The 24,840-nt window shown below is 43.8% G+C and overlaps 1 protein-coding gene across 1 annotated transcript in view; it reads right to left on the bottom strand.

The window, feature by feature from the left end:
• The window catches only part of LOC147108646 (cadherin-4-like), a 735,941-nt gene that overhangs the window by 280,008 nt on the left and 431,093 nt on the right, over positions 1 to 24,840 (bottom strand). The window contains exons 3-4 of the mRNA XM_086005339.1: positions 24,314 to 24,543; positions 15,576 to 15,749 (exon numbers count right to left, since the gene is read on the bottom strand). Coding sequence (XP_085861465.1) covers positions 15,576 to 15,749; positions 24,314 to 24,543 — 404 coding nt within the window. The remainder of the gene's footprint in view (positions 1 to 15,575; positions 15,750 to 24,313; positions 24,544 to 24,840) is intronic.

The following is a 24,840-nucleotide window of genomic DNA, read 5'->3' as shown; positions in this document are numbered from 1 at the left end:
ACCCCTCAGCATCTATCCTGTCAATCCCCCCTCAGAATCCTATATGTTTCAATGAGGTCACCTCTCAGTCTTCGAACTCCAGAGAGTATAGGCCCAGGTTATAGTAAGGGAGAAAGTGACAAAGCATAAGTAACAGTTTAATAAATTCTCTAAAGTCTCTATATTATAGTAACTAGTTGAACGATTCACATGAGGAGTCAACACCAGGTGCCATATTCAGGCCAAACGGGGCTAGAGAGTGGGGATAATTGGACCAAGGAGGGGACGAGTGGGGACAAGGAGGGCGGGACTGCAAGAAGGGGCGAGGAAGGAGAGAGGAGTGGAAAAGGGAGGTGGAGGAGGAAGAGGAGGAAAGGGAATGGTGGAGGGGAAAGGATGTGTCATGAATCTTATCATTCATGAAGAAATGACTCATGAAATAACACTGGGTGGCCAGCTGGTGGCACTGTCCAAGGAGTATAAATACTCGTGCGTGGGCCCAGCTTGCCCAGGACGTTTTTGTAACCAGGAACTAGTGATGTAACTAGAATCTCATGGTTGTGAAACAGTTGATTAAAGCCTTGTTTTATACTCAAACCAAGTGCTCAGTAGTCTTTTGACATCAGGATGGAGTGGAGTGGCGGTGGAGAAAAAGTGAAGCAGGGGGGTTGAGGCCAGCAAGGCAGGGGGAACTGGACTAGAAAACTCTTCCAGCAGTGGGCAGGGAAAGAACTCCGTGACATTCTCTCTGTGAGGAGGCGGTTGGGAAGGGGAGAGTTACTGTGGCCAAGTATTAAGTAGGAGCATTTGCTTTGGCTTAATCTGAGAACACTGAGCAAGAAGGAAGGCCATAGGGAAGTGCTTTGTTTCTTCAGGGGATGGGCAGGCTGCATGGCTGAGAGGCAGACTGGTAGCGACAGCAGCTGGCTCACATCTTTTCAAGTAAGCCAAGGAAAGGTTGTCAGGTTATATTTGAAGGTGCTTCGGTTATGTGATTTTTCGAAAACATTGGGAAGTAGTTACTTATGCAACAGCTGCACACACCAGCAGTTATTGTTCAAAATTTATACAGCTAAAAAACAAATGATCTTTCGTTCTACTATTTATGTAACTTTAGGAACTCTTGACATTTCAATAGAATTATTATTATAATATTGAGGGATAGCAAGTCCTCACTGTAAGAAATTTAAGTTTTAAAAACTGTGGCGAGTCTAGGGAGACCAAAAGATCTTTCAACCAGTACCTCCCCATCTCTCTCATCTCTTATCAGAAAACCAACAGCAACATGAAATCTGTCTCTCCTGAATTGGATAAGGCAGCTATTCTGCAATATAAACATGAAAGAAGCCCCAGCATAAAGTCATTCCCACCCAGCTGAAAACGGACAATACAGCTAACGTGAATGCTAGGAGGCTGGAGCCTTTGTCTCCAATACACTGTGAATATGTAACTCATGAGACAAGTGTCATATTGTTCTGTTCCCACATTTGAAAATGCAGCTTGTAATACAGCCTGGTAGTTGCTGAACTAAAGCATTCAGAGAGCACCCACCCAACTTAGAAACAGAAAACCATATTGATATAAGTATAAAACTAGAAATACAGTTTATAAAGACCAGTAAAAAGAGAAAGTATTTCTGTACAATAAATTACCTATGTTAAGGAAACAGCAATGAGCATTTATGATTTTAACAGCGAATAGGTTGATCTTCAAAACTACAATCCTAAAAATCGTTAGTTTGTCAAATTTTAATTTGTTGCTTTAGATGAAGAAATGAGTTTGGGACCAGGGCAAAGCTTAACAAGAAAAAGGTGCATCTAAATGTATTCGGAAACTATTTCCACTAGAATTATCTTGCCTAATGCATTACAACTTCTCCTGATCTTGGATTAACATGATTCATTACATCAATTAATTTTAGTCATACTCCTCACATTCAGCTCTTCCCTTGAGCTTAGTCATTGGAGCAGTTAGGATAAGGGTAAGCATCAAAGTCACTTACTCTCGCTATGCAACTCCTCTTCCGGCTCATCACTCCGGTAAGTCAAACTGATGCTAGTTTGGTCATATTTGACACTGAAAGTGTAAATAATCTATTCAGAATTTAATTCATACAGGCTTTTAATTAGGGACCTATTTGCTATCAGATCTCAAGAAAGGTATGTTAGCAGTTTGGGGATTCACTTTAATGATTTTAGAACTCTATGTAGTCTAAGCTTCAAATCATTTACTTTAAATTAATTTCACAGTCTGAACACTGACTTCATTAATATGAACAGAAACCTTTTCTCCAACAATGGCCTTGTGCAGAGAATGATGTAATTATGTTACTGAAAGTGACAATTACTCATGTATCACCAGAACACACTGGTGGCTTGTAAAAACCATCAGCTGAATTATATCACATTTTTATTTATTTATTTTGATCTCCAACACTGATTATTAAAATCAGCTAGGATATTACAGGCATGACAATTATTCCATGAATCAAACATTATAGCAGTAACACTGCATTCAAATAAAACTTTCACGATTGATTAAATAACTCCAAACAGCCTCTCGAGTGCACATTATGTTTTATCAGTTTTCAACAGGCAGCACTTTCTAGAAAGAGAACATTTGCTCCATATAATCCTGTCAATTTTCTTCCAAAAAATAAGACTTTCTGAGGAACCCAGTGGACTCTAATAACCATCTGACTGGGATAATATTAGTCATTTAGTACAATGAGAAGTCTTCTCAGTACACTCTGTACCATCTAGAATTGAGTTGCCTGGGCTTTGAAGGCTGAATTGCCAGGACTCGGGTTGTATGTTGGACAGCACTGATTTAGCTTAACTGGCTTGCTTCTTCATTCAGGTCCACTTTCAGGACATTCTTTAAAATCTTTGTCCTACCATAATCCATATCCCTACAATCCCTGCTGAATCATGAATCAATCAAATTCCCTTTTGAATGCTTCAACTACAGGAAACTCTCGTTTAAACGGCGCCTCAATATCCGGAATTCTCTATTAACCGGCAAAATTCTCGCTCCGAAAACACCTCAATAACCGGAATTGTTGTCAAGTCCGAGTCTCCCGTGGTGGCAGTTCTCCAAACTGCCATTACTCGGCTTCTTGGCACTGTCAGAAGTCCGAACACCTCAATAACAGGAGTCTGACTCTTTGTTTGTTGAAAATAACCTCGGTAGATAACCCTCTCCGTCATCCGGAAATTTTGATAAACCGGCACCATCCCAGTCCCGTCGGTGCCGGATAAAAAAGAGTTTCCTGTAATGAACATTTGACTGGGCATTTCTGCAAGATTCTTAAGAGTAGTGGGATTAAATGAGAAAAGGCTGTCCAGTCCTTTGAGGCAGATTCTCCCAAGAGACCATGCACCATTTGTGCTGTTGTGGAGGGCACTGGGTAGCAGTCTGTTCCACAAGTCAATGAAGAAATTACTCTTCATTTATTTAATCTTTTGATGGGCATGAACAACTTTCGGTAACTATGTGAACTTTGCATAAATCCTAGAAGCTAATCAACGCAACCCTCTCACATCTTGAACTTGTACACCAACCTCCTCCTTCCACAGATATTTTCCTATGCATGCACAACTGCCAATACATCAAACATGTCTCATTCCACTATCTGATCCCAGTTAGAGCAAAAGAACCACAGCTTTTTTGTTGTTGAAGGGGGTGGAAAGGGCTTTTGATTGCTATTCATTGACACCAATAGGAAAGTGTACCTGTGATTATATCAGATGAGCCAAGGAACGAGGTTAGCTGTGATGGTCAAGTAGCCGAGTGCCACTCACTGGCTAGGCTTACGTACGAATAATGGCCTTTTGGGCAAAATTATAGCGGGTGTCTGATGTCTGTGGAGCTGGCTCCAGCACCCGGCAGGATCTTCAGGGCAGATGGGAGAAATTGGAGATGGGAGTGGGGAAGAATGGGGAACAAATCAAGAAATTAAATAAGGAAACCAAAACTTTTTGTACTTTGCTTTACGCTTTCTCAATCATGTGCATACATGAAACTTTAACCTAAAACAACACTAATATTTATAACTTACTGTTTACTCATATTCCATCTCTTCACTGCTGCTTTATTTTCTTATGGCTTCTGGGTTTCTTCTCATTTATTTTCATCACCTAATCTTATCTATCTCCACTGTTTCTCTCCATTATTTCCTTATTTTACAGAAGTCTCTCATTTGTTCTTCACATAGGTCTTCCTCTACCTTTGCCCCTATATTCAAGGTACAAACAGAAAACTGCTAAATGCTCAGCAGGTCAAATACTATCGTACAGGTCAGTCCGATGAAAGGGTCCTTCTCTGAAGTGACTGCCAGTTCAGAGAAAAATCATACCTGAAAGGTTATCCCATTACTCTCTTTCAAATGTCAATCGACCTGCTATGCATTTCCAGTTTTATTTCTGGTAATCAGTTTTTTTCCCTCTTTATATGGAGTTCAGACAGCAACCACTTGGAATAATAATGATAAACAATGCACATGTGCTGCAATGAAACAGTTGCCAAAATTCTCAGAAAATACACAATTTAGCACAAGATCAGAAAAAGTAAATAGACAATTTACAACGGGCAAATCATTGCCAATGGCCCAGAACTTCGGGTCTCCACGGGTGAGTACGCACAGGGTACTCACCCGTAAACCTAATGTAAATGCCGGTTTCCTGCATGCACTGCGCATGCGCAGGAAATCGGCACTTCCATTCCCCTGAAAGCAGGGGTTAAGAGGTCGAATGCGTGCGTGGGAGAGGCTGCGCGTGCGCATCAAACTTATTTTTTTTTGCAGGTTTTCCCGGGAAGGTAAGTCTCCAGAAGTTAGACATTTAAAAAGCAGTCGCAAGGCCTGCTTTTTACAAGGTAAGTGGTGAATTAATTAAAATTAAAACATTTTTTCCACAGGTTTATTATTTTTTAATACTTTATTTTTAGCCCTGTTAGAAAATAAAATTATTTTTTTCAAAATTTGAAATTATTGCTAAAACAGTTATTTCATGTAATTTATAGTTTATTTAAAAAATGTGATTTTGTTAAAATTTATTTGAAGATTTAGTGATGTTTTGGGGCTCGTAGTATTTCTAAGTTTGACAGCATTTTCTGTCAAACTTATGAATGAAGCATTCCCTGCTCCGATTGGCTCCTCATGGCCCACATGATCCCAGGGGACGCATCGAACTAACTGCGCCCTTGGGATACGCAAGCACTGCACGCCAGCAGTTGGAGCAGGCCCAGGATCGGAATCCCACGTGGGCCCACAGCTCAACGGCCGGCGCGCAAGGTAAGTGCAGGTCGGGGGCTTGCACCCGCGGGAAGCCCCTGACCCAAATTTCTGGGCCTATATCTTTTACATTGGGGTCGATTTTCCCGAAGCTGTCGGGAAGAAGGCGGGACTACAACTTTTGGGTTTTAGACCCGCCTACTTCGACGTCCGGCCAATCCGCGCGATTTTCCCTTGATTGACCTTGTTGAGCCCGCTAGGCGGGCTCAGCAGGCCAATTGAGGGCCACCCGGCAACAGGTGACGTCACAGACTGAAATTTCATCTGTCAAGAGTTCATGACAGCTGAAATATCAGTGTTTCACAGCTGTTTGAACCTGAGCAACACTGACAGTCTGAGTTCTAGCATGGGTCCTTCTGCACAGACTCAGTTAGAACTCTCAGCAGCATGCAAAGCTGAAGGCTGTCACTTTTGACAGATCGCAGCCGTTCAGCTTTAAGTTCCGGCTGAGTGATGGGCTCCCGACGGCTACAGGAAGAAAGGCTGTTAAGGTAAGTACAGGTAAGTAAAAGTTCTTTACACACTTTAGACACACCAAACACACTTACCTTTGCACTCATGCACCCATCACTCACCTGAGCACCGACATCGCGACCCCTCCAACTCCTTCAACCCGACGGCCCGCCTGCTCTAACCTGGCGTGGTTTGGAGCCATCGGGAAACCCACACGAAACCCCTCAAAATAGGGATTAGGCTAAAAACTGCCTGTTAACTACCTGTTAACAGGCAGTTAATTGGCACTAATCCCTTCCCGCCTGGGGTCAGCAGGTCCCAGTGCGGGGCTGGTACCCGCCGCCTCTGAAAGTTGCGTGGAGCGGGGTTTTGGGCGGTATGGTGTCGGGACCCCCGAATTCAGGATTTCCCCCCCCCACACGCCTGAAACCCCGCCTGATGGCTCCACAAAAATCGACCCCATTCAGTAATTTTGTAAAGTATAGGAACTCTAAGAAAGATGGGAGGACTGAAAGTGTAGAAGCTACATCACAGCCTCCACTAAAAAGAACATTACATGGGATAATTTTTCCACTTGTGCAGTACATACACCACATAAACAACAAGCTTAATGTAGAACATGTTCCAAGATGTTCTGCAGGGAAGTGGAAGGAATAGGAGAGGTGACTGAAAGCATGATCAAAAAAGATAGGCTTGGATGAGACTTTTAAAAGTGGGAAGAGGTTTAGCAAGGTCGACGGGCTTCGAGAGGGTGTTCCAGACAGTGGAGTCAAGGTGACTGAAGACTCTTCTGGCAAAAGTAGAGTGGAGGTATGGCTTGGGGGGGGCGGGAATGCACAGGCGGCCAGAGTAAGTGAACAAATTGCATAGGCTGAAAGCAAGACTTGAGCAGATAATGGAGGTAGGGAGGTGCAATGCTGTGCAGGAATTTATAAATAAGGATGAGGATTTTGAATTCACTATGTTGGGGACTTAACCATTTGAAAAAATCAAGAATGGGGAAATGATGAGTGCAGGGCAGGATGCAGGTGGCAGGGATTGGTATGTGTTCAAATTTGTGAAGGATAGAGCTGAGGATGGCAATGAGAAGTCAAGTATGGAGATCATGATGAAGTGGATAAGGAATTTTTGGTTAGGTAAGGGCAGAAGTAGGCAATGGTGCAGAGGTGGAAGTAAATAGTCTGATTACAGATAGGGTGTGGGCTTTGAAGTTCATTGCTCCGGTGACAGGACACCGAGATTGTACATTGTTTGCTTCAGCTTGAGCAAGCAGCCAAGGAGGGGCATGACAAAGGTGGAAAGGGTGCAGAGGTTTTCATAGCAGCTGAATTCAGTAGTCTTATTTTTCCCCAATGTTCAATTGGTGGAAGTTCTGGCTCATGCATAACTTCATGTCAGATGGACAGTTTGACAACATAGAGGTGGTGGAGAGAGAGAGCTGAGGATCGCCTGCATACATATGGAAACTGATCCCAGGTGGAATCTGTCGCCATAGTATCGCTAGGGACAACATGTAAATGAGGAAAAGTAAGGGAACTTGGATGATCATGCAGAGGTAGGAGAAGCTATTTCTCGAGATTTGATGATTGCATTGAAATCCCTGTTTCTAGCCCCGGCATACAAACCGCTCATCAAAAGAGTGAGAACATCAGTGAGATCAGTGAAAGTATGGCCAGAGGGGGCAGTCTCGGAGCTTCAGGATTGCTTCGAATGCACTGATTTGGGGCATGTTTGCCCATAATGACATCGAGGAATATGCATCCACAGTGCTATTCTACATTAACAGTTGCGTCGAGGTCGTCACGACCCATAAAAATATCAGGACATACCCCAACCAGAAACCCTGGATGAACGGAGAGGTCCGCTCGCTGTTGAAAGCACGCGACGCAGCATTTAAATCTGGCGACACGGCGGCTTACAGTGCAGCTAGGACCAACCTAAAAAAGGGTATCAGGACTGCCAGAAGGAAACAGGCACTGCAGATAGAGGATCATTTCCACAACAACTCGGACCCCCGGCGCATGTGGCAAGGCATCCAGTCCATCACTGACTACAAGAGCAAAAACACCAGCCCCCTGGTTAGCGATGCCTCCCTTCCGGAGGAGCTTAACAACTTCTACGCTCGCTTCGACAGGGACAACAGGGAGCCGGCTACCAAAGCCTTGCCACCCCCGGAAGACCAGGTGCTCACTCTGTCGACCTCCGACGTAAGGGGTGTTCTACGCGGAGTGAACACACGAAAGGCTGCTGGACCGGATAGCATCCCTGGACGGGTACTCAAGGAATGTGCTGATCAGCTGGCTGATGTCTTCACCGCCATCTTCAATCTGTCATTGGCCCAGGCAGTAGTCCCTACATGCTTCAAGACCGCTACCATTATTCCTGTGCCAAAACAAACGGCTGTGACGTGCCTGAACGACTATCGACCTGTCACACTCACACCCATCATAATGAAGTGTTTCGAGAGACTGCTCCTGGCTCACATCAAAGCCAGTGTTCCCGCCTCTCTTGACCAACACCAGTTTGCCTATCGTGCAAACAGATCAACGGAGGATGCAATCACAACTGCTCTACACTCTGCACTGAATCACTTAGATGGTAAAGAGACCTACATCAGAATGCTGTTCATAGACTACAGCTCAGCATTCAACACTATCGTCCCCAACAAGCTGGCCACCAAACTCCACACTCTTGGCCTGAACACTTCCCTCTGCAACTGGACCCTGGACTTCCTAACAAACAGACCCCAGTCTGTCAAATTAGGTAACCACACCTGCCCCCCCCTGACCCTGAACACGGGGGCCCCACAAGGATGTGTGCTGAGCCCCCTCCTCTACTCCCTCTTCACCCACGACTGTGTGGCTGTTCATGGTTCCAACACCATCATCAAGTTTGCGGATGATACCACGGTAGTAGGCCAGATCACCAACAACGATGAGTCAGCCTACAGGGAGGAGGTCCAGCATCTCGTGAAGTGGTGCGCCGATAACAACCTGGCCCTTAACATCAAGAAAACCAAAGAAATCATTGTGGACTTCAGGAAGTCTAAAGGCAGAAGTCACACCCCCATCCACATCAATGGGGCTGTGGTGGAAAGGGTGGACAACTTTAAGTTCCTCGGAGACCACATCACAGAAGACCTCTCCTGGTCCCTCAATACCTCCTCTCTGATGAAGAAGGCCCAGCAGCGCCTATATTTCCTAAGGAGGCTGAAGGGATGTAACCTGTCACCCCTGATCCTCTCTAACTTTTACCGCTGCACAATAGAGAGCATCCTGACGAACTGTATCACAGTATGGTATGGCAGCTGTAGCTACTATGACCGGAAAGCCCTGCAGCGGGTAGTCAAAACTGTCCAACGCATTACCGGCACCCGGCTACCGACCATAGAGCACATATACCAGAAACGCTGTTTACGGAGGTCACGGTCCATCATCAAAGACCCTACCCACCCCAGCCACAGTCTGTTCGCCCTCCTGCCATCTGGGAGACGCTACAGATGCATTCGCACCCGTACGACCAGATTTAGGAACAGCTTTTTTCCCAGGGCTGTCATCCTACTGAACTCCACAAATAAACTCTAAAGCCTGCACATCTGCCAATGCACTTTATTATGGTTATGTTTATGTTAATGTATTACAAGCCAAATGTATGTTGAATGTTTAAATGTCTTAATCTAAATGTACACTCTCGGGAGCCGCAAGCCTACATTTCGTTGTACTGCACTTGTGCACTAACAATGACAATAAAGTTGATTATGATTATGATTATGATTATTATGATTATGAGGAGTGGAATCATGCAAGGGTAATCCTGCAGAGTTGGACTGCAGAGGAGGATGGAACATAAGAATTAGGAGCAGGAGTAGGCCATATGGCCCCTCGAGCCTGCTCCGCCATTTAAAAAGATCGTGGCTGTTCTTCGACCTCAACTCCACTTTCCCGCTTGATCCCCATATTCCTTGATTCCCCAAGAATCCAAAAGTCTATCGATCTCAGCCTTGAATATACTCAACAATTCAGCATCCACAGCCCTTTGGGGTAAAGAATTCCAAAGATTCATAACCCTATGAGTGAAGAAATTCTTCCTCATCTCAGTCTTAAATGGCCAACCCCTTATAATGAGACTATACCTCCTAGTTCTAGATTCTCCAACCAGGGAAATCAACTTCTCAGCATTTATCCCATTAAACCCCCTCAGAATCTTATATGTTTCAATGAGATCACCTCTCATTCTTTTAAACTCGAGAGTATAGGCCCAATCTACTCAATCTCTGCTTATAGGACAACCCACTCATCCCAGGGATCAATCTAGTAAACCTTTGTTGCACCGCCTCCAAGGCAAGTATATCCTTCCTTAGATAAGGAGACCATGGTCTCACCAAAGCCCTGTACAATTGTGTTGCGAGGGGCAGCAATGCGGATTCCGCCCACTAAGGGGCACAATGGCATGATCTTCACCACACGTCAAGTACAAGAGAAATGCAGGGAACAGCACCAACCACTGTACATGGCCGCCTTTGATCTCACAAAGGCCTTCGACACCGTCAACCACGAGGGATTATGGAGTGTCCTCCTCAAATTCGGCTGCCCTCAAAAGTTTGTCACCATCCTTTGCCTGCTTCATGACGACATGCAAGCCGTGATCCAGATCAATGGTTCCACCACAGGCCCAATTCACGAATGAACCAAGGTCAAGCAAGGCTGTATCATCGCACCAATGCTCTTCTCGATCTTCCTTGCTGCAATGCTCCATCTCACCCTCAGTAAGCTCTCCGCTGGAGTGGAGCTAATTTACAGAACAAATGGGAAACTGTTCAACTTCTGTTGCCTCCAGTCCAGATCCAAGGTCGTCCCATCATCTGTCGTTGAATTACAGCATGCAGACGACGCTTGCTTCTGCGCGCTCTCGGAGGTCGAACTCCAAACCATCATCAACACCTTCACCGAAGCGTACGAGAGCATGGGCCTTACACTAAACATCCATAAGACAAAGGTCCTCTACCAACCTGCCCCCACCACACAGTGCTGCCCCCCGATTATCAAAATCCACGACAAGGCCTTGGACAACATGGACCACTTTCCATACCTCGGGAGCCTACTGTCAACAAGGGCAGACATCGATGACGAAGTCCAACACCACCTTCAGTGTGCCAGTGCAGCCTTCGGTCACCTGAGGAAGAGTGTGTTTGAAGACCAGGACCTCAAACCCGGCACTAAGCTCATGGTCTACAGAGCAGCAGTGATACCCGCCCTGCTGTATGCCTCAGAGACATGGACCATGTACAGCAGGCACCTCAAAGCACTGGAGAGGTACCACCAACGCTGCCTCCGCAAGATCCTGCAAATCCATTGGCAGGATAGGCGCACCAACGTCAGTGTTCTTGCTCAGGCCAACATCGAAGCTTTGACCACGCTCAATCAACTCCGATGGACGGGTCACATTGTCCACATGCCCGATACGAAACTCCCAAAACAAGCGCTCTACTCAGAGCTCTGGCACGGCAAGAGAGCCCCAGGTGGGCAAAGGAAAAGCTTCAAGGACACCCTCATAGCCTCCTTGAAAAAGTGTAACATCCCCACCAGCACCTGGGAATCCCTGGCCCAAGACCGGACAAAGTGGAGGAGAAGCATCCGGGAAGGCGCCGAACATCTTGAGTCTCTTCGCCGGGAGCAAGCAGAAGCCAAGCGCAAGGAGCGCACATCAACCCAAGCACCCCACCCACCCACCCTTCAACCACCGTCTGCCCCACCTGTGACAGAGACTGTAGGTCCCGCATTGGACTCATCAGTCACCGGCGAACTCATTTTTAATGTGGAAGCAAGTCATCCTTGGTTCCGAGGGACTGCCTAAGAAGTAGCAGTAAAATTGTAGTCGGAATTCCTTACACTTGTACTCCTTGCAATAACGGCCAACATGCCATTTGCCTTCCTAATTGCTTGCTGTACCTGCACGCTAACTTTGCGTTTCCTGAACGAGGACAACTAAATCTCTCTGAACACCAACATTTAATAGTTTCTCATCATTTAAAAAATATTCTGTTTTTCTATTCTTCCTACCAAAGTGAATAACCTCACATTTCCCCACATTATACTCCATCCGTCACCCTATTGCCCACTCACTTAACATGTCTATATCCCTTTGCAGGCTCTTTGTGTCCTGCTCACAGCTTACTTTCCCACCTAGCTTTGTATCATCAGCAAACTTGGATACATTACACTCGGTCCCTTCATCAAAGTCATTGGCCCAGAAATTCGGGTCTCCACGGGGGAGTACGCGCGGGGTACTCACCCGTAGGCCGAATGGAAGTGCCGCTTTTCTGCATGCACTGCGCATGCGCGGGAAACCGGCACTTCTGATCCTCTGAACGAAGGGGTTCAGAGGTCGAACGCGCGCGCAGGAGAGGCTGCACGTGCGCTTTGAACTTAGGTTTTTTTTTGCAGGTTTTCCCGAGATCGTAAGCCTGCAGGATTTAGAAATGTAAAAAGCAGGCGTAAGGCCTGCTTTTTACAAGGTAAGCGGTCAATTAATTAAAATTAAAACATTTTTTCCACAGGTTTATTATTTTTAAATACTTTAAAGCAAGGTAAGTTTATTTTTAGCCCCGTTAGAATATAAAATTATTTTTTTCAAAAATTTAAATTATTGTTTAAAATAGTTATTTAATGTAATTTATAGTTTATTTAAAAAGTGTGATTTAAAAAAAAAATTATTTGAAGGTTCACTGCTATTTTGGGGCCGTAGTATTTATAAGTCTTGACAGGTCTTCCTGTCAGACTTATGAATGGGCTTTTCCCTCCTCCGATTGGCTGCCCATGGCTCACGTGATCGCAGGGGACACATCGAACTAACTGCGCCCCTAGGATGCACAAGCACTGCGTGCCGGCAGCTGGGCCAGGCCCCGGATCGGAATTCCACGGGGCCCTACAGCACAACGGCCGGCGCGCAAGGTAAGTGCAGGTCAGGGGCTTACACCCACGGGAAGCCCCCGACCCGAATTTCTGGGCCAATAATATAGATTGTAAATAGCTGAGCCCCAAGCACTGATCCTTGCGGCACCACACTAGTTACAGCCTGCCAACCGGAAAATGACCTGTTTATCCCTACTCTCTGTTTTCTCTCCATTAACCAATCCTCTAGCCATGCTAATATATTACCCCCAATCCCATATCTTGTGTAGCAGCCTTTTATGTGACACCTTATCAAATGCCTTTTGGAAATCCAAATATACTACATCCACTGGTCCTCATTTATCTACCCTGCTAGTTACATCCTCAGAACACTAACATTTGTTAAACACGATTTCTCTTTCAGAAAACTATGTTGACTCTGCCTAATCATATGATTTTCTAAGTGCCTTGTTACCACTTCCTTCATAATGGATTCCAGCATTTTACCAACAACTGATGTCAGGCTAACCAACCTGTAGTTCCTTGCTTTCTTTCTCCCCCTTTCTTGAATAGCGGGGTTACATTTGCTACCTTCCAATCTGCTGGGACTGTTCTAGAATCTAGGGAATTTTGGAAGATCACAACCAATGCATCGACTGTCTCTGCACCACCTCTTTTAGAACCCTAGGATGTAGGCCATCAGGTCCAGGAGATTTTAGTCCCATTAGTTTCTCAAGTACTTTTTCCTCTACTGATATTAATTACTTTAAGTTCCTCACTCTAATTACACCCTTAGTTCCTCACTATTTTTGGTATGCATTGTGTGTCTTCTACTGTGAAGATAGATATAAAATATGGAGTGATAGACCATATCAAACACTGCAGAGAGGTCAAGGCTGAATAGTGTCTATGGTCAGAGTCACTAAGAATGACATTGGTGACTTTGGCCAGTGCAATCTCACTTCTGTGGGGCTGGACAAAAACTGAACTGAGGCCGCTGATGAATTTGAGTACCTGTAGAGTGCACAAGATACGCAAGTTTCTCACAGTTTTCCTCTTTCAAAAGGTAGGTGCTTTGTTTGTTTGGTATGTACTTGCGATACTATGGCCCATAATTTCCAATAGGAGGCTTCCTGCGTGCGGATGCCTCCTATCGGAAAAAAATATCTACACTCTTACCTGAGGTTTCCTGAGGTCCGGACACTTCCGATGCTGGGCCTCTCCACAATCGAAATGCACAGGGCCCACGTATCCCAGGGGCGCATGCAGTTCGCAAGTGTCCCTGGGATCACGTGGGCCAGGCCAGCCAATAGGAGAAGGGAATCTCCCTTCATACACTTGGCAGATAGACCTATCAAAAGTATGAATGGAGATCACCCCAAAAACATATCAAAACAGTAAATAAATTTTAAAAAACGATCACCTTTTTAAAATGAGTTAAAATTACATTAAATTAAATATTTTAAACAAAAATTTAATTTTTTGAAAAAAATTAAGTTTTTTACAGGGCTAAAAATAAACTTACCTTTTTTTAAAAAAAGTATTATAAATGAGTGAATTTTTTTTTTTTTTAACTTTTTTCAACTCTTCTGCTGGTAAAAGCAGGCCTTATTGCCTGCTTTTACCAGGCGTAAGATTTCTAAGTGATTTCAGTGGGCAGAGGTTCTGCAGAAAGCGGAACGCTCCCCCCACAGAGGCCCTTCTCCAGGGCAGGCGTGCGATCTGTCAAGAGCATTCTTGACAGATCGGGAATGCCGGTTTTCAGCGCAAGCACTTTGCATGCCTGAAACCGGTATTTTCGATGTCCCTACGGGTGTGTACATAGCACGTCCACACCCGGAGGCATTGGAAAATACGGGCCATTGAAATCCTCCAATAGCAGAAAGCATTGTCCACTTTAGGAAGTACTACTCAAACAGTTCTATCAAAAAAAATGGCAAAAGAGAAATATGCCACAAAAAGTGCGAGTGCATGAGGTATCTTGTTTATGATCTCTGGCACCCTGTGCTATAGAGTGGTTGGCGGCAGCCTTGTACTAGCGATTCTCCACAAAAGAAACTCTTCCGTCTGAGTCAAGCCGTGAGGTTGGTGACTCAAGGTTACGTGCTTCTGACCAGGTAGGGAAACAAGCACACACAAAGGCAAGCGAGTCACTTCCATTGTGACTCTCCTGAATACAATTCATATATTTAAATGGATACATTCCAGCTGACCCTGAAAAAAATGGATATTGCTGGACTAGAATTATAGTACTGTCTATAAATAGTTAATCCTTTAAAAGTAGGATATTTATACTGAAAGCAAAATTGAGCAGCTTTAACATTTGTTTCATTTTCTCTCTACTTCTGTAATTTTACTTCATAATCATTTTGAAATAAAGAAACCAAATATAATTTTCACTTCATTTTGATTTTGCACAGAAGCCTCTCTGTCAACTTTGACCATTTTTCTTCCCTTTCTATGGCCCAAGGTACACCATAACATTTGTCAAATGATTCTACCCAGATTAAACCAATAAACATAAATAAACTGTACCTGATCAGTGAAGAACCATGGAGTAAGCTCAAGCAGTTAATACAAATTTGCCTCAATGAAAAAGTTAAACCTACAGTTAATATTTCCTGACTGGGAGTAGCAGAAAAGCAGCAAACACTAATGGGACTGAATGGAATAACTGGATTCAACTTCAGGCTACTGGCAAGGAAACGTGAAGCATTTGCCAAAAAACACCATCAAACCTACAGCACAGATGACATTTAGTAACTCATGCAAATAAACCACCTCTCACAAAATATAGTATTTATGTAAAACAATTCTTCATTCCAAGGCACTTCATTTGCATAAGATTTATCATGTTTTCTAATTTAACTTTGCAGTTCTTGTGTTTAGAATATGATGTTTTTCCAAAGACAGTGTATGATGTGTATATTGGTGTGTGCATACACACAAACACTGCTTACCAGAACCAGCTGGAGGGGGAAGGGTCCTCTGGAATTTTCTGGCACATTAATTGGAGGAATGACCCAATCTCTCTTCTGTCGTTTCAGCCCATTGGAGCTCTGCTGTTGGCGCCATGGAAACAGTGCATCATCAAGCTGCTGTGAAGACTCGGGAGGCACATTCTTCTTCCCATTCTGTTCATGAAATAAAATACAAAACTCTTCAGAATCAGTTATTAAAATGGCCCTGGCGGTCAGTGTAACTCGATGAAAATTCACACGTGAAAATTAATCGAAATATTCCAGTTCAACAGCTTGATGCAATTTATTAGCACCTGTCCCGTTTAACTGACACATGGGTATGAGATTATCACATATAAGTCAACTTGGCTGTTGGAACAATTACATTTATACAATAACTACCATTGATTTTGAAGATAGATCTACACTAAAAAGCACAGATTTTGCCAAAAACTTGTGAAACCTGTATGTGGTCTGCTATAAATTTAACATTCACTCATTTTGCAGTAGTAGTAGTATCGCACTTATTACTTGACTTACCAAATTGAGGGAGCAAGAACACAATTTATTTCTGTGCAGTACTAAAATCATATGTACATTTTTAATATATATTTCACATCAGAACTCAGAAAAGAGATTGTACTAGCTGTGTGACTCAGTACTTAAAGTGTTGTTTGGACCGAGATACCATTGCTACCTCAATTTACTGATATGCCTCTTTATCGATACTACTTTAGCCTCCCATGTAATTTGCTCATTGCGATTACATGTCATTCTTTTATATGGGATACACAGTTTCCTTAGGCGGCTGTTACTCCCTGTCCTCCAAGTTTCTAATAATAAATGAATGGATGGAGTTTGGAAAACCTGATAGCCAGCCAGGAAGCTTTTGGTCATACACAACACCTTTAACTTTTGCCAAGCGTCCTGAAACATACCTGAATGCAGGATTTTATTTAATCAATGCACTAATAGTTTACCAAGAATCTGCATGCTTCCCACTAATTATTCAGGTTCTCATCAATGGAATTGTTCAGCCACATCGCTCCCGTCAAGTAAAATCTTCTCAAATGACCATTTTCTAATATTCTGCAGTTCCCCTCACTCAACTATCAGCTCTATGCACTTGTATAAAAGCTCCTTAAACTGCACTGTTTGTTTGGTGATTCCTGACTTAGTCTTTGACTGAAATTAAGAGTAATGGGCTCACAATACTGCCTAATGGAGTATCATCCTTCCATAAAATTTCCTGGTTTACCAAAATAATATGATCAAACTTAATGTTGTTCATTCTTTACATTCTTCCTGAAATAATTTTCAAGTGAGTCATCACGTAATGCTCTGCAACAAATAATGCTCCAGAATTGATTTTTATAATCAAATCAACAATGACTACACATAAAAAATGATACTGGAAATAACCAATAGCCACAACATTAATGTGTTGGGACACACAACTAGAAAACTCAGTTTGAATTCTAGTCTTCATGGGCACTCATCCTTCAGTTCACCCTGGGGTAAAGACCAAGCTAATCTTAAGAGACATAATTTAGGAAAGAAAGTAAACTCATGAAGGAATATTTTCCCCTTACAAATTACTCAAATGCACTTTCTGCTCAATTGACCAAGGAATGGCTCGGAGATTCTATGGAATAACCAGAGTCTGGACATGTCACTTTCTTCGTCATAGTGAATAGGATGGATACCTCAATCCAATTTGCATATGGTGGTGGGAGGAAACTGGAAGAGAAAATGTATCCATTGTGCAGCAGTAGTCATATCATCCAGTCCAATACCACCCAAATGTGATCTTTTGTGAAATACGACAACTGAATTTGTTTGAGTCATGGGAAAGGACAGTCCTGCTTGAGCCTGGTAAATATTTCTCAGTCAATACTACTGCTTATTTGTAAATAATCGTAAGGAACAGAAGTTAAACATTAAACAGGCTCCATTTAATTCTACTGAGTTAAATCAATTCTACTTTTCACCTGTCCACACATTTGAAAAAAGATTAAATGACTGCAATCAACTGCAATTGCAACCAAATAAAAATATTTCTAAATATTTGGTCATAGTCTTCTAAGATTGCAAAAGCTACTCAATGAAAATCAAGGCCATGGAGTTTTGACAGATAACATCAATAAATGGGAACATAAAATGCATAAGCATAAATAAAGTTCATATTATTTTTATCTGAATACAGTATTTTTTTTAAAACATTTTTTAGACCAAGGAACATTATTGCAATGCCGAGTACGTTTTTTTTGAAGGAGAATTACCAAGGTATTTTCTTCTGAAGAACAGACCCAATCGACATGTATGCCAAACCCCTGGGCATTATGATGCATGTTAGGGAAGAGCTAAAAAAGCTGGGAAAATGTAGTTCTTCCTTGCCCCGAGTGTCTGTTCAGAGATATTTGCTCTGAATGCAGTTTTTAAACCACGGAAATCCTTTTGGTGATTCCATCAGAAGTTGACATCTGCTTTTGTCAGCACAGACCTTGCAAAAATTCTGCAATCATTCAAGTGTCTTTAATGTAGATGAAAGGTTCCTGTTTGACAAGACTCTTTAAAAAGGAGCTTATACTGCTTCTCGAGTTGGTTTCATCCAATTTCCATGCAACTACAGCACACTTTAACTAGAATAACACTTTTACAACAAAGTTCACGGTGGCATAGTGGTTAGCACTGTTGCCTCACAGCGCCAGGGACCCGGGTTCGAATCCGGCCTCGGGTGACTGTCTGTGTGGAGTTTGCACATTCTCCCCGTGTTTGCGTGGGTTTCCTCCGGGTGCTCCGGTTTCCTCCCACAGTCCAAAGATGTGCGGGTTAGGTTGATTGGCTATGATAAAAATTGACCCTTAGTGTTAGGGGGATTAAATACGTGGGGTTACGGGGATAGGGTGGGATATGTGTTGGTGTAGGGGTTACGGGGATCGGGTGGGATATGTGTCGGTGCAGGCTCGATGGGCCAAAATGGCCTCTATCTGCACTGTGAGGTTTCTGTGATTTCTGTGAAATGGAAAAATACTACAAAACAGTATTTAATTTCAAGAGATAAACAACATGAATAGTTCTCAATTCCTTCAGGTTTTCAGACAACTGAGCCATACTGTTTCAATGAGACCTGATGCTATAGTCCAGACTCCACAGTGGTGGAGCTCCAAGCCATTTTTTTTGTCCCACAGGTAAATCTGTTTGATAATAGGAAAGTACTTGATAAGAAGAACAGGATGACTGCGGTGGATAGAACCAGGAGTTCTGGCATCGAAATGAGATTGTTTTGAAACTTTTATTTTTATTTATTCATGGGATGTGGGCATCGCTGGCAAGGTCAGCATTTATTGACCATTCCTATTTGCCCTCGAGAAGGTGGTGGTGAGCCGCCTTCTTGAACCACTGCAGTCCGTGTGGTGAAGGTACTCCCACAGTGCTGTTAGGGAGGGAGTTCCAGGATTTTGACCCAGCAATGATGAAGGAACGAAGATATATTTCCAAGTCAGGATGCTGTGTGACTTGGAGGGCAACTTGGAGGTGGTGGTGTTCCCATGCGCCTGCTGCCCTTGTCCTTCTAGGTGGAAGAGGGCACGGGTTTAGGAGGTGCTGCCAAAGAAGCCTTGGCGAGTTGCTGTAGTGCATCTTGTAGATGGTACACACAGCAGCCACGGTACGCCGGTGGTGGAGGGGGTGAATATATAAGGTGGTGGATAGGGTGCCATTCAAGCGGGCTGCTTTGTCTTGGATGGTGTCGAGCTTCTTGAGTGTAGTTGGAGCTGCACTCATCCAGGCAAGTGGAGAGTATTCCATCACACTCCTGACTTGTGCCTTGTAGATGGTGGAAAGGCTTTGGGAGTCAGGAGGTGAGACACTCGCCACAGAATACCCAGCCTCAGACCTGCTCTTGTTGCCACAGTATTTATGTGGCTGGTCCAGTTAAGTTTCTGGTCAATGGTGACCCCCAGGATATTGCTGGTGGGGGATTTGGTAATGGCAATACCGTTGAATGTCAAGGGGCCGTGGTTAGACACTGGCTTATTGGAGATAGTCATTGCCTGGCACTTGTGTGGCGCAAATGTTACCTACCACTTACTAGCCCAAGCCTGAATGTCGTCCAGGTCTTGCTGCATGCGGGCATGGACTGCTTCATTATCTGAGGAGTTGCGAATGGCATTGAACACTGTGCAGTTATCAGCAATGATCCCCATTTCTGACCTTATGATGGAGGGAAGGTCATTGGTGAAGCAGCTGAAGATGGTTGGGCCTAGGACACTGCCCTGAGGAACTCCTGCAGCGATATCCTGGGGCTGTGATGATTGACCTTCAACCACCACAACCATCTTCATTTGGGCTAGGTATGATTCCAGCCAGTGGTGAGTTTCCCCTCCGCTTCCCATTGACTTCAGTTTTTCCAGGGCTCCTTGATGCCACACTCGGTCAAATGTTGCCTTGATGTCAAGGGCAGTCACTCTCATCTCACATCTGGAATTCAGCTCTTTTATCCATGTTTGGATCAAGGCTGTAATGAAGACTGGAGCGGAGTGGCCCTGGCAGAACACAAACTGGGCATCAGTGAGCAGGCTATTGGTGAGTAAGTGCTGCTTGAAAGCACTGTCGACGACACCTTCCATCACTTTGCTGATGATTGAGAGTAGACTGATGGGGCAGTAATTGGCTGGATGGGATTTGTCCTGCTTTTTGTGGACAGGACATACCTGGGCAGTTTTCCACATTGTCAGATAAATGCCAGTGTTATAGCTGTACTGGAACAGCTTGGCTAGGGGCCATGAGGTTACAGATTGTGGTCGAATACAATTCTGTTGCTGCTGATGGCCCACAGCACCTCATGGATGCCCAGTTTTGAGCTGCTGGATCTGTTCTGAATCTATCCCATTTAGCACAGTGGTAGTGCCACACAACATGGTGGAGGGTGTCCTCAGTGTGAAGATGGGACTTCGTCTCCACAATGACTGGTCACTGCTACCAATGCAGTCATGGACAGATGCATTTGCGACAGGCAATTACAATGGCATGAGGGCAGAACTGGCTAAAGTGGACTGGAAAAATACATTATACGGTAAGACAGTTGAAATGCAGTGACGGACATTTAAGGAGATATTTCATAACTCTCAACAAAAATATAGTCCAATGAGAAAGAAAGATTTTAAGAGAAGGGAACACCATCCGTGGCTAACTAAGGAAGTAAAGGATGGTATCAAATTGAAAACGAAGGCATACTATGTTGCCAAGATTGGTGGGAGACCAGGGGATTTGGAAATTTTAAAAACCTGCAAAGGATGACTAAAAAAATAAAGAGAGAAGATGAATTATGAGAAAAAACTGGCAAGAAACATTAAAACAGATAGTAAGAGCTTCTACAGGTATATAAAAAGGAAGAGGGTAGCTAAAGTAAACATTGGTCCCTTAGAGGATGAGACTGGGGAATTAATAATGGAGAACAGGGAAATGGCATAGACTCTGAACAAATATTTTGTATCTGTCTTCACAGTAGAAGACACCGACAACATTCCAAAAATGGATAATCAAAGGGTCACAGGGAGGGGGGAACTAAAGACAATCATTGTCACTAGGGAAATAGTACTTAGTAAAATAGTGGGACTAACAGACGACAAGTCCCCTGGACCAGATGGCCTGCTTCCCAGGGTCATAAAAGAAGTGGCTGCAGAGATAGTGGATGCATTGGTTGCAATGTACCAAAATTCCCTGGACTCTGGAGCGGTCCCAGCAGATTGGAAAACTGCAAATTTAACACCCCTATTTACGAAAGGAGGGAGACAGAAAGCAGGAAACTATAGACCAGTTAGCCTAACATCTGTCATTGGGAAAATGCTAAAGTCCTTCATTAAGGAAGCAGTAGCAGGGCATTTAGAAAATCATAATGCAGTCAAGCAGAGTCAGCATGGTTTTATGAAAAGGAAATCATATTTAACACATTTTCTGGAGTACTTTGAGGATATAACGAGCAAGATGGACAAAGGTGAACCAGTAGATGTGGTGTATTTGGATTTCCAGAAGGCATTCGATAAGGTGCCACATAAAAGGTTACTGCATAAGATAAGAGCTCACAGAGTTGGGGGTAATATATTAGCATGGATAGAGAATTAGCTAACTAACAGAAAGCAGAGAGTCGGGATAAATGGGTAATTTTCCAGTTGGCAAACGGTAACTAGTGGGGTGCCACAGGGATCGGTGCTGGGGTCTCAATTATTTACAATCTACATTAATAACTTGTATGAAGGGACTGAGTGTAATGTAGCCAAGTTTGCAGATGATACAAAGATGGGTGGAAAAGCAAGTTGTGCAGAGGACTCAAAGAACCTGCAAAGGGATATAGACAGGCTAGGTGAGTGGGCAAACATTTGGCAGACGGAGTATAATGTGGGAAAGTGCGAGGGTATACACTTTGGCAGGAAAAATAAAAAAGCAAATTATTATTTAAATGGAGGGAGATTACAAGATGCTACAGTTCAGAGAGACCCAGGGGTCCTTGCGCGTGAAACACAAAAAGTTAGTATGCAGGTACTGCAAGTAATCAAAAAGGCAAATGGAATGTTGGCCTTTATTTCAAGGGGGTTGGAGTATAAAAATAGGGAAGTCCTGCTACAACTGTACAGGGCATTGGTGAGACCACACCTTGAGTACTGCATACAGTTTTGGTCTCCTTATTTAAGGAAGGATATACTTGCATTGGAGGCAGTTCAGAGACGATTCACTAGGTTAATTCCAGAGATGAGGGGGTTGACTTATGAGGAAAGGTTGAGCAGGCTGGGCCTATACTCTTTGGAATTTAGAAGAATGAGGGGTGATCTTATTGAAACATAAGATACTGAGGGGGCTCGACAAGGTAGATGCAGAGAGGATGTTTTCCCTCATGGGGAAATCTAAAACTCGGGGGCACAGTTTTAGAATAAAGGGTCGCCCTTTTAGAACTGAGATGAGGAGGAATTTCTTCTCTCAGTGGGTTGTAAATCTGTGGAATTCTCTGCCCCACAGAGCCATGGAGGCTGGGTCATTAAATATATTTAAGGTGGAGATAGAAAGATTTTTGCAAGATAAGGGAGTGAAGGGTTATGGGGAGCGGGCGAGGAAGTGGCTTTGAGCCCAAGATCAGCCAGGATCTTATTGAATGGCGGAGCAGGCTCGAGGGGCCAAGTGCCCTATTCCTGCTCCTATTTCTTATGTTCTTGTGTTCCTATGTAGGTAGGTTGGTGAGGACGAGGTCAAGTAGGTTTTTACCTCGTGTTGGTGTTCTCACCACCTGTCGCAGGCTCAGACTGGCAGCTATGTCCTTCAGGACTCAGTCAGCTCGGACAGTAGTGGTGCTACCGAGCCACTCTTGGTGATGGACATTGAAGTCCCCCATCCAGAGTACATTCTGTGCCCTTGCTACTCTCAGTGCTTCTTCCAAATGGTGTTCAACATGGAGGAGTACTGATTCATCAGCTGAGGGAGGGCAGTAGGTGGTAATCAGCAGAAGGTTTCCTTGCCCATGCTTGACCTGAAGCCATGAGACTTCATGGCATCTGGAGTCAATATTGTGGACCCCCCAGGACCACTCCTTCCTGACTGTATAGCACTGTGCCGCCTCCTCTGGTGGGTCTGACCTGCCAGTGGGACAGGGCATATCCAGGGATGATGATGGAGGAGTTTGGGACATTGGCTGAAAGGTATGATTCTGTGAGTATGACTATGTCAGGTAGTTGCTTGACTAGTCTGTGGGACAGCTCTCCCAATTTTGGCACAAGTCCCCAGATGTTGTAATCGATGCCGGGTGGTCTTATTTATTCTTATTGTTTTTTGCTGCATTTTTTTACAACTGTGTGGCTTGCTAGGCCATTTTAGAGGGCAGTTAAGAGTCAACCACATTGCTGTGGGTCTGGAGTCACATAGACCAGGTAAGGATGGCAGATTTCCTTCCCTTAAAGGACATTTGTGAACCAAATGGGTTTTTATGACAATCCGATAGATGGTCACCATTACTAATACCAGCTTTAAATTTCCCAGCTGCCGTGGTGGGATTTGAATTTACGTTTCCAGATCATTAGTCTAGGCCTCTGGATTACTAGTCCAGTAACATAACCACTATGCCACCGGTCCCGATATGTAAGGTGAGCCTGTTGTACACTGGTACCTATAATTATACTGGACACTGGAAGTCAGGTTACAGACAATTTGCAAGATGATCAGATATCCATGGCCATATCACCAGGGGAAATGTGGCATCATCCCTCGAAAGGTCCTTGATCCGATAATATGAATTCAGTGTGCATACAATACTTACATGTTAATCCAAAGGGTTTACCATTAAAACAAAAATTCAACCAGGAAAGAAAGATGCGAGATGAAAGAGTTGAAATCTCAAAATTAGCTCATGCTTAGCATTACCTTTCAGCATTTTAAGTAATAAGAAAAATGACATCACAATTTTAAGTTCATTGGCTGCTGATATTTTGAGTCATTTACTAAACTAGGAAACCAATATGCATGAAATACCACCAGCATTCGCTTTCCACTACACTCAGCAGAAACCCAGCCCAGCCAGCTGGCACAGATGATCTAACAGCAAACCCGCCTTTAATATCAGTCAGCCTCTGGCTGAATAGACATCTGGAAGGTATTATGCAACAGACCATATCAGAAGTCATTTACATAATGTAATATTCAAGTATTTTATCAGGATCTTTGAGAAATGTCTTCAGAACAGATGGTGTTAATACCTTTTGTACATTGTGCATTGAGTTCCCTCGTGCTTTTACAAGCAGTTTGACCGCTGTTTCCCATTTCTCCTGGGCCCTGACATCCCGTGCAGTCACTGCGAACTTTACTTGCTTTGAGGGGATCTGCATTGAGCGGGCTGCATACAAGGTGCCATCTGTCCCCACCTTGAAGTCCGGGTCACTGCTTCCATACTGAATTCCCCAATTCCCAGCGCAGTCATCAAATTTCACTAGAAAAGAGAAAAGGAAAAAAAAGACAGATGATGGGATGTGATGTGACTGGCACCTGACAAGAAAGACAATCAAACACAAGTTGGAGACATTTAATTTCAAGCAGTACGTTTTCGATCTTAAAATGCCTGTCAAGGAAATGATCTAACAGCCTTTACTGAAACACATTCGACCTTTCAGGAAGACTCTTGTATTTTATCTCTGTCCCGTGAGAACTTGGAATAGAAGCTTCTTTTTTTTAAAAATACATTCACTACAGTATCATCAATTCATGGAAATAGCCATTCCCCATGTTC

The sequence above is a fragment of the Somniosus microcephalus genome, chromosome 13 (assembly GCF_052327205.1).
Source record: "Somniosus microcephalus isolate GS21.2 chromosome 13, FLI_Smic_1.0, whole genome shotgun sequence".
NCBI classification, from domain to species: domain Eukaryota; kingdom Metazoa; phylum Chordata; class Chondrichthyes; order Squaliformes; family Somniosidae; genus Somniosus; species Somniosus microcephalus.
This window is presented reverse-complemented; position numbering and strand designations above follow the sequence as displayed.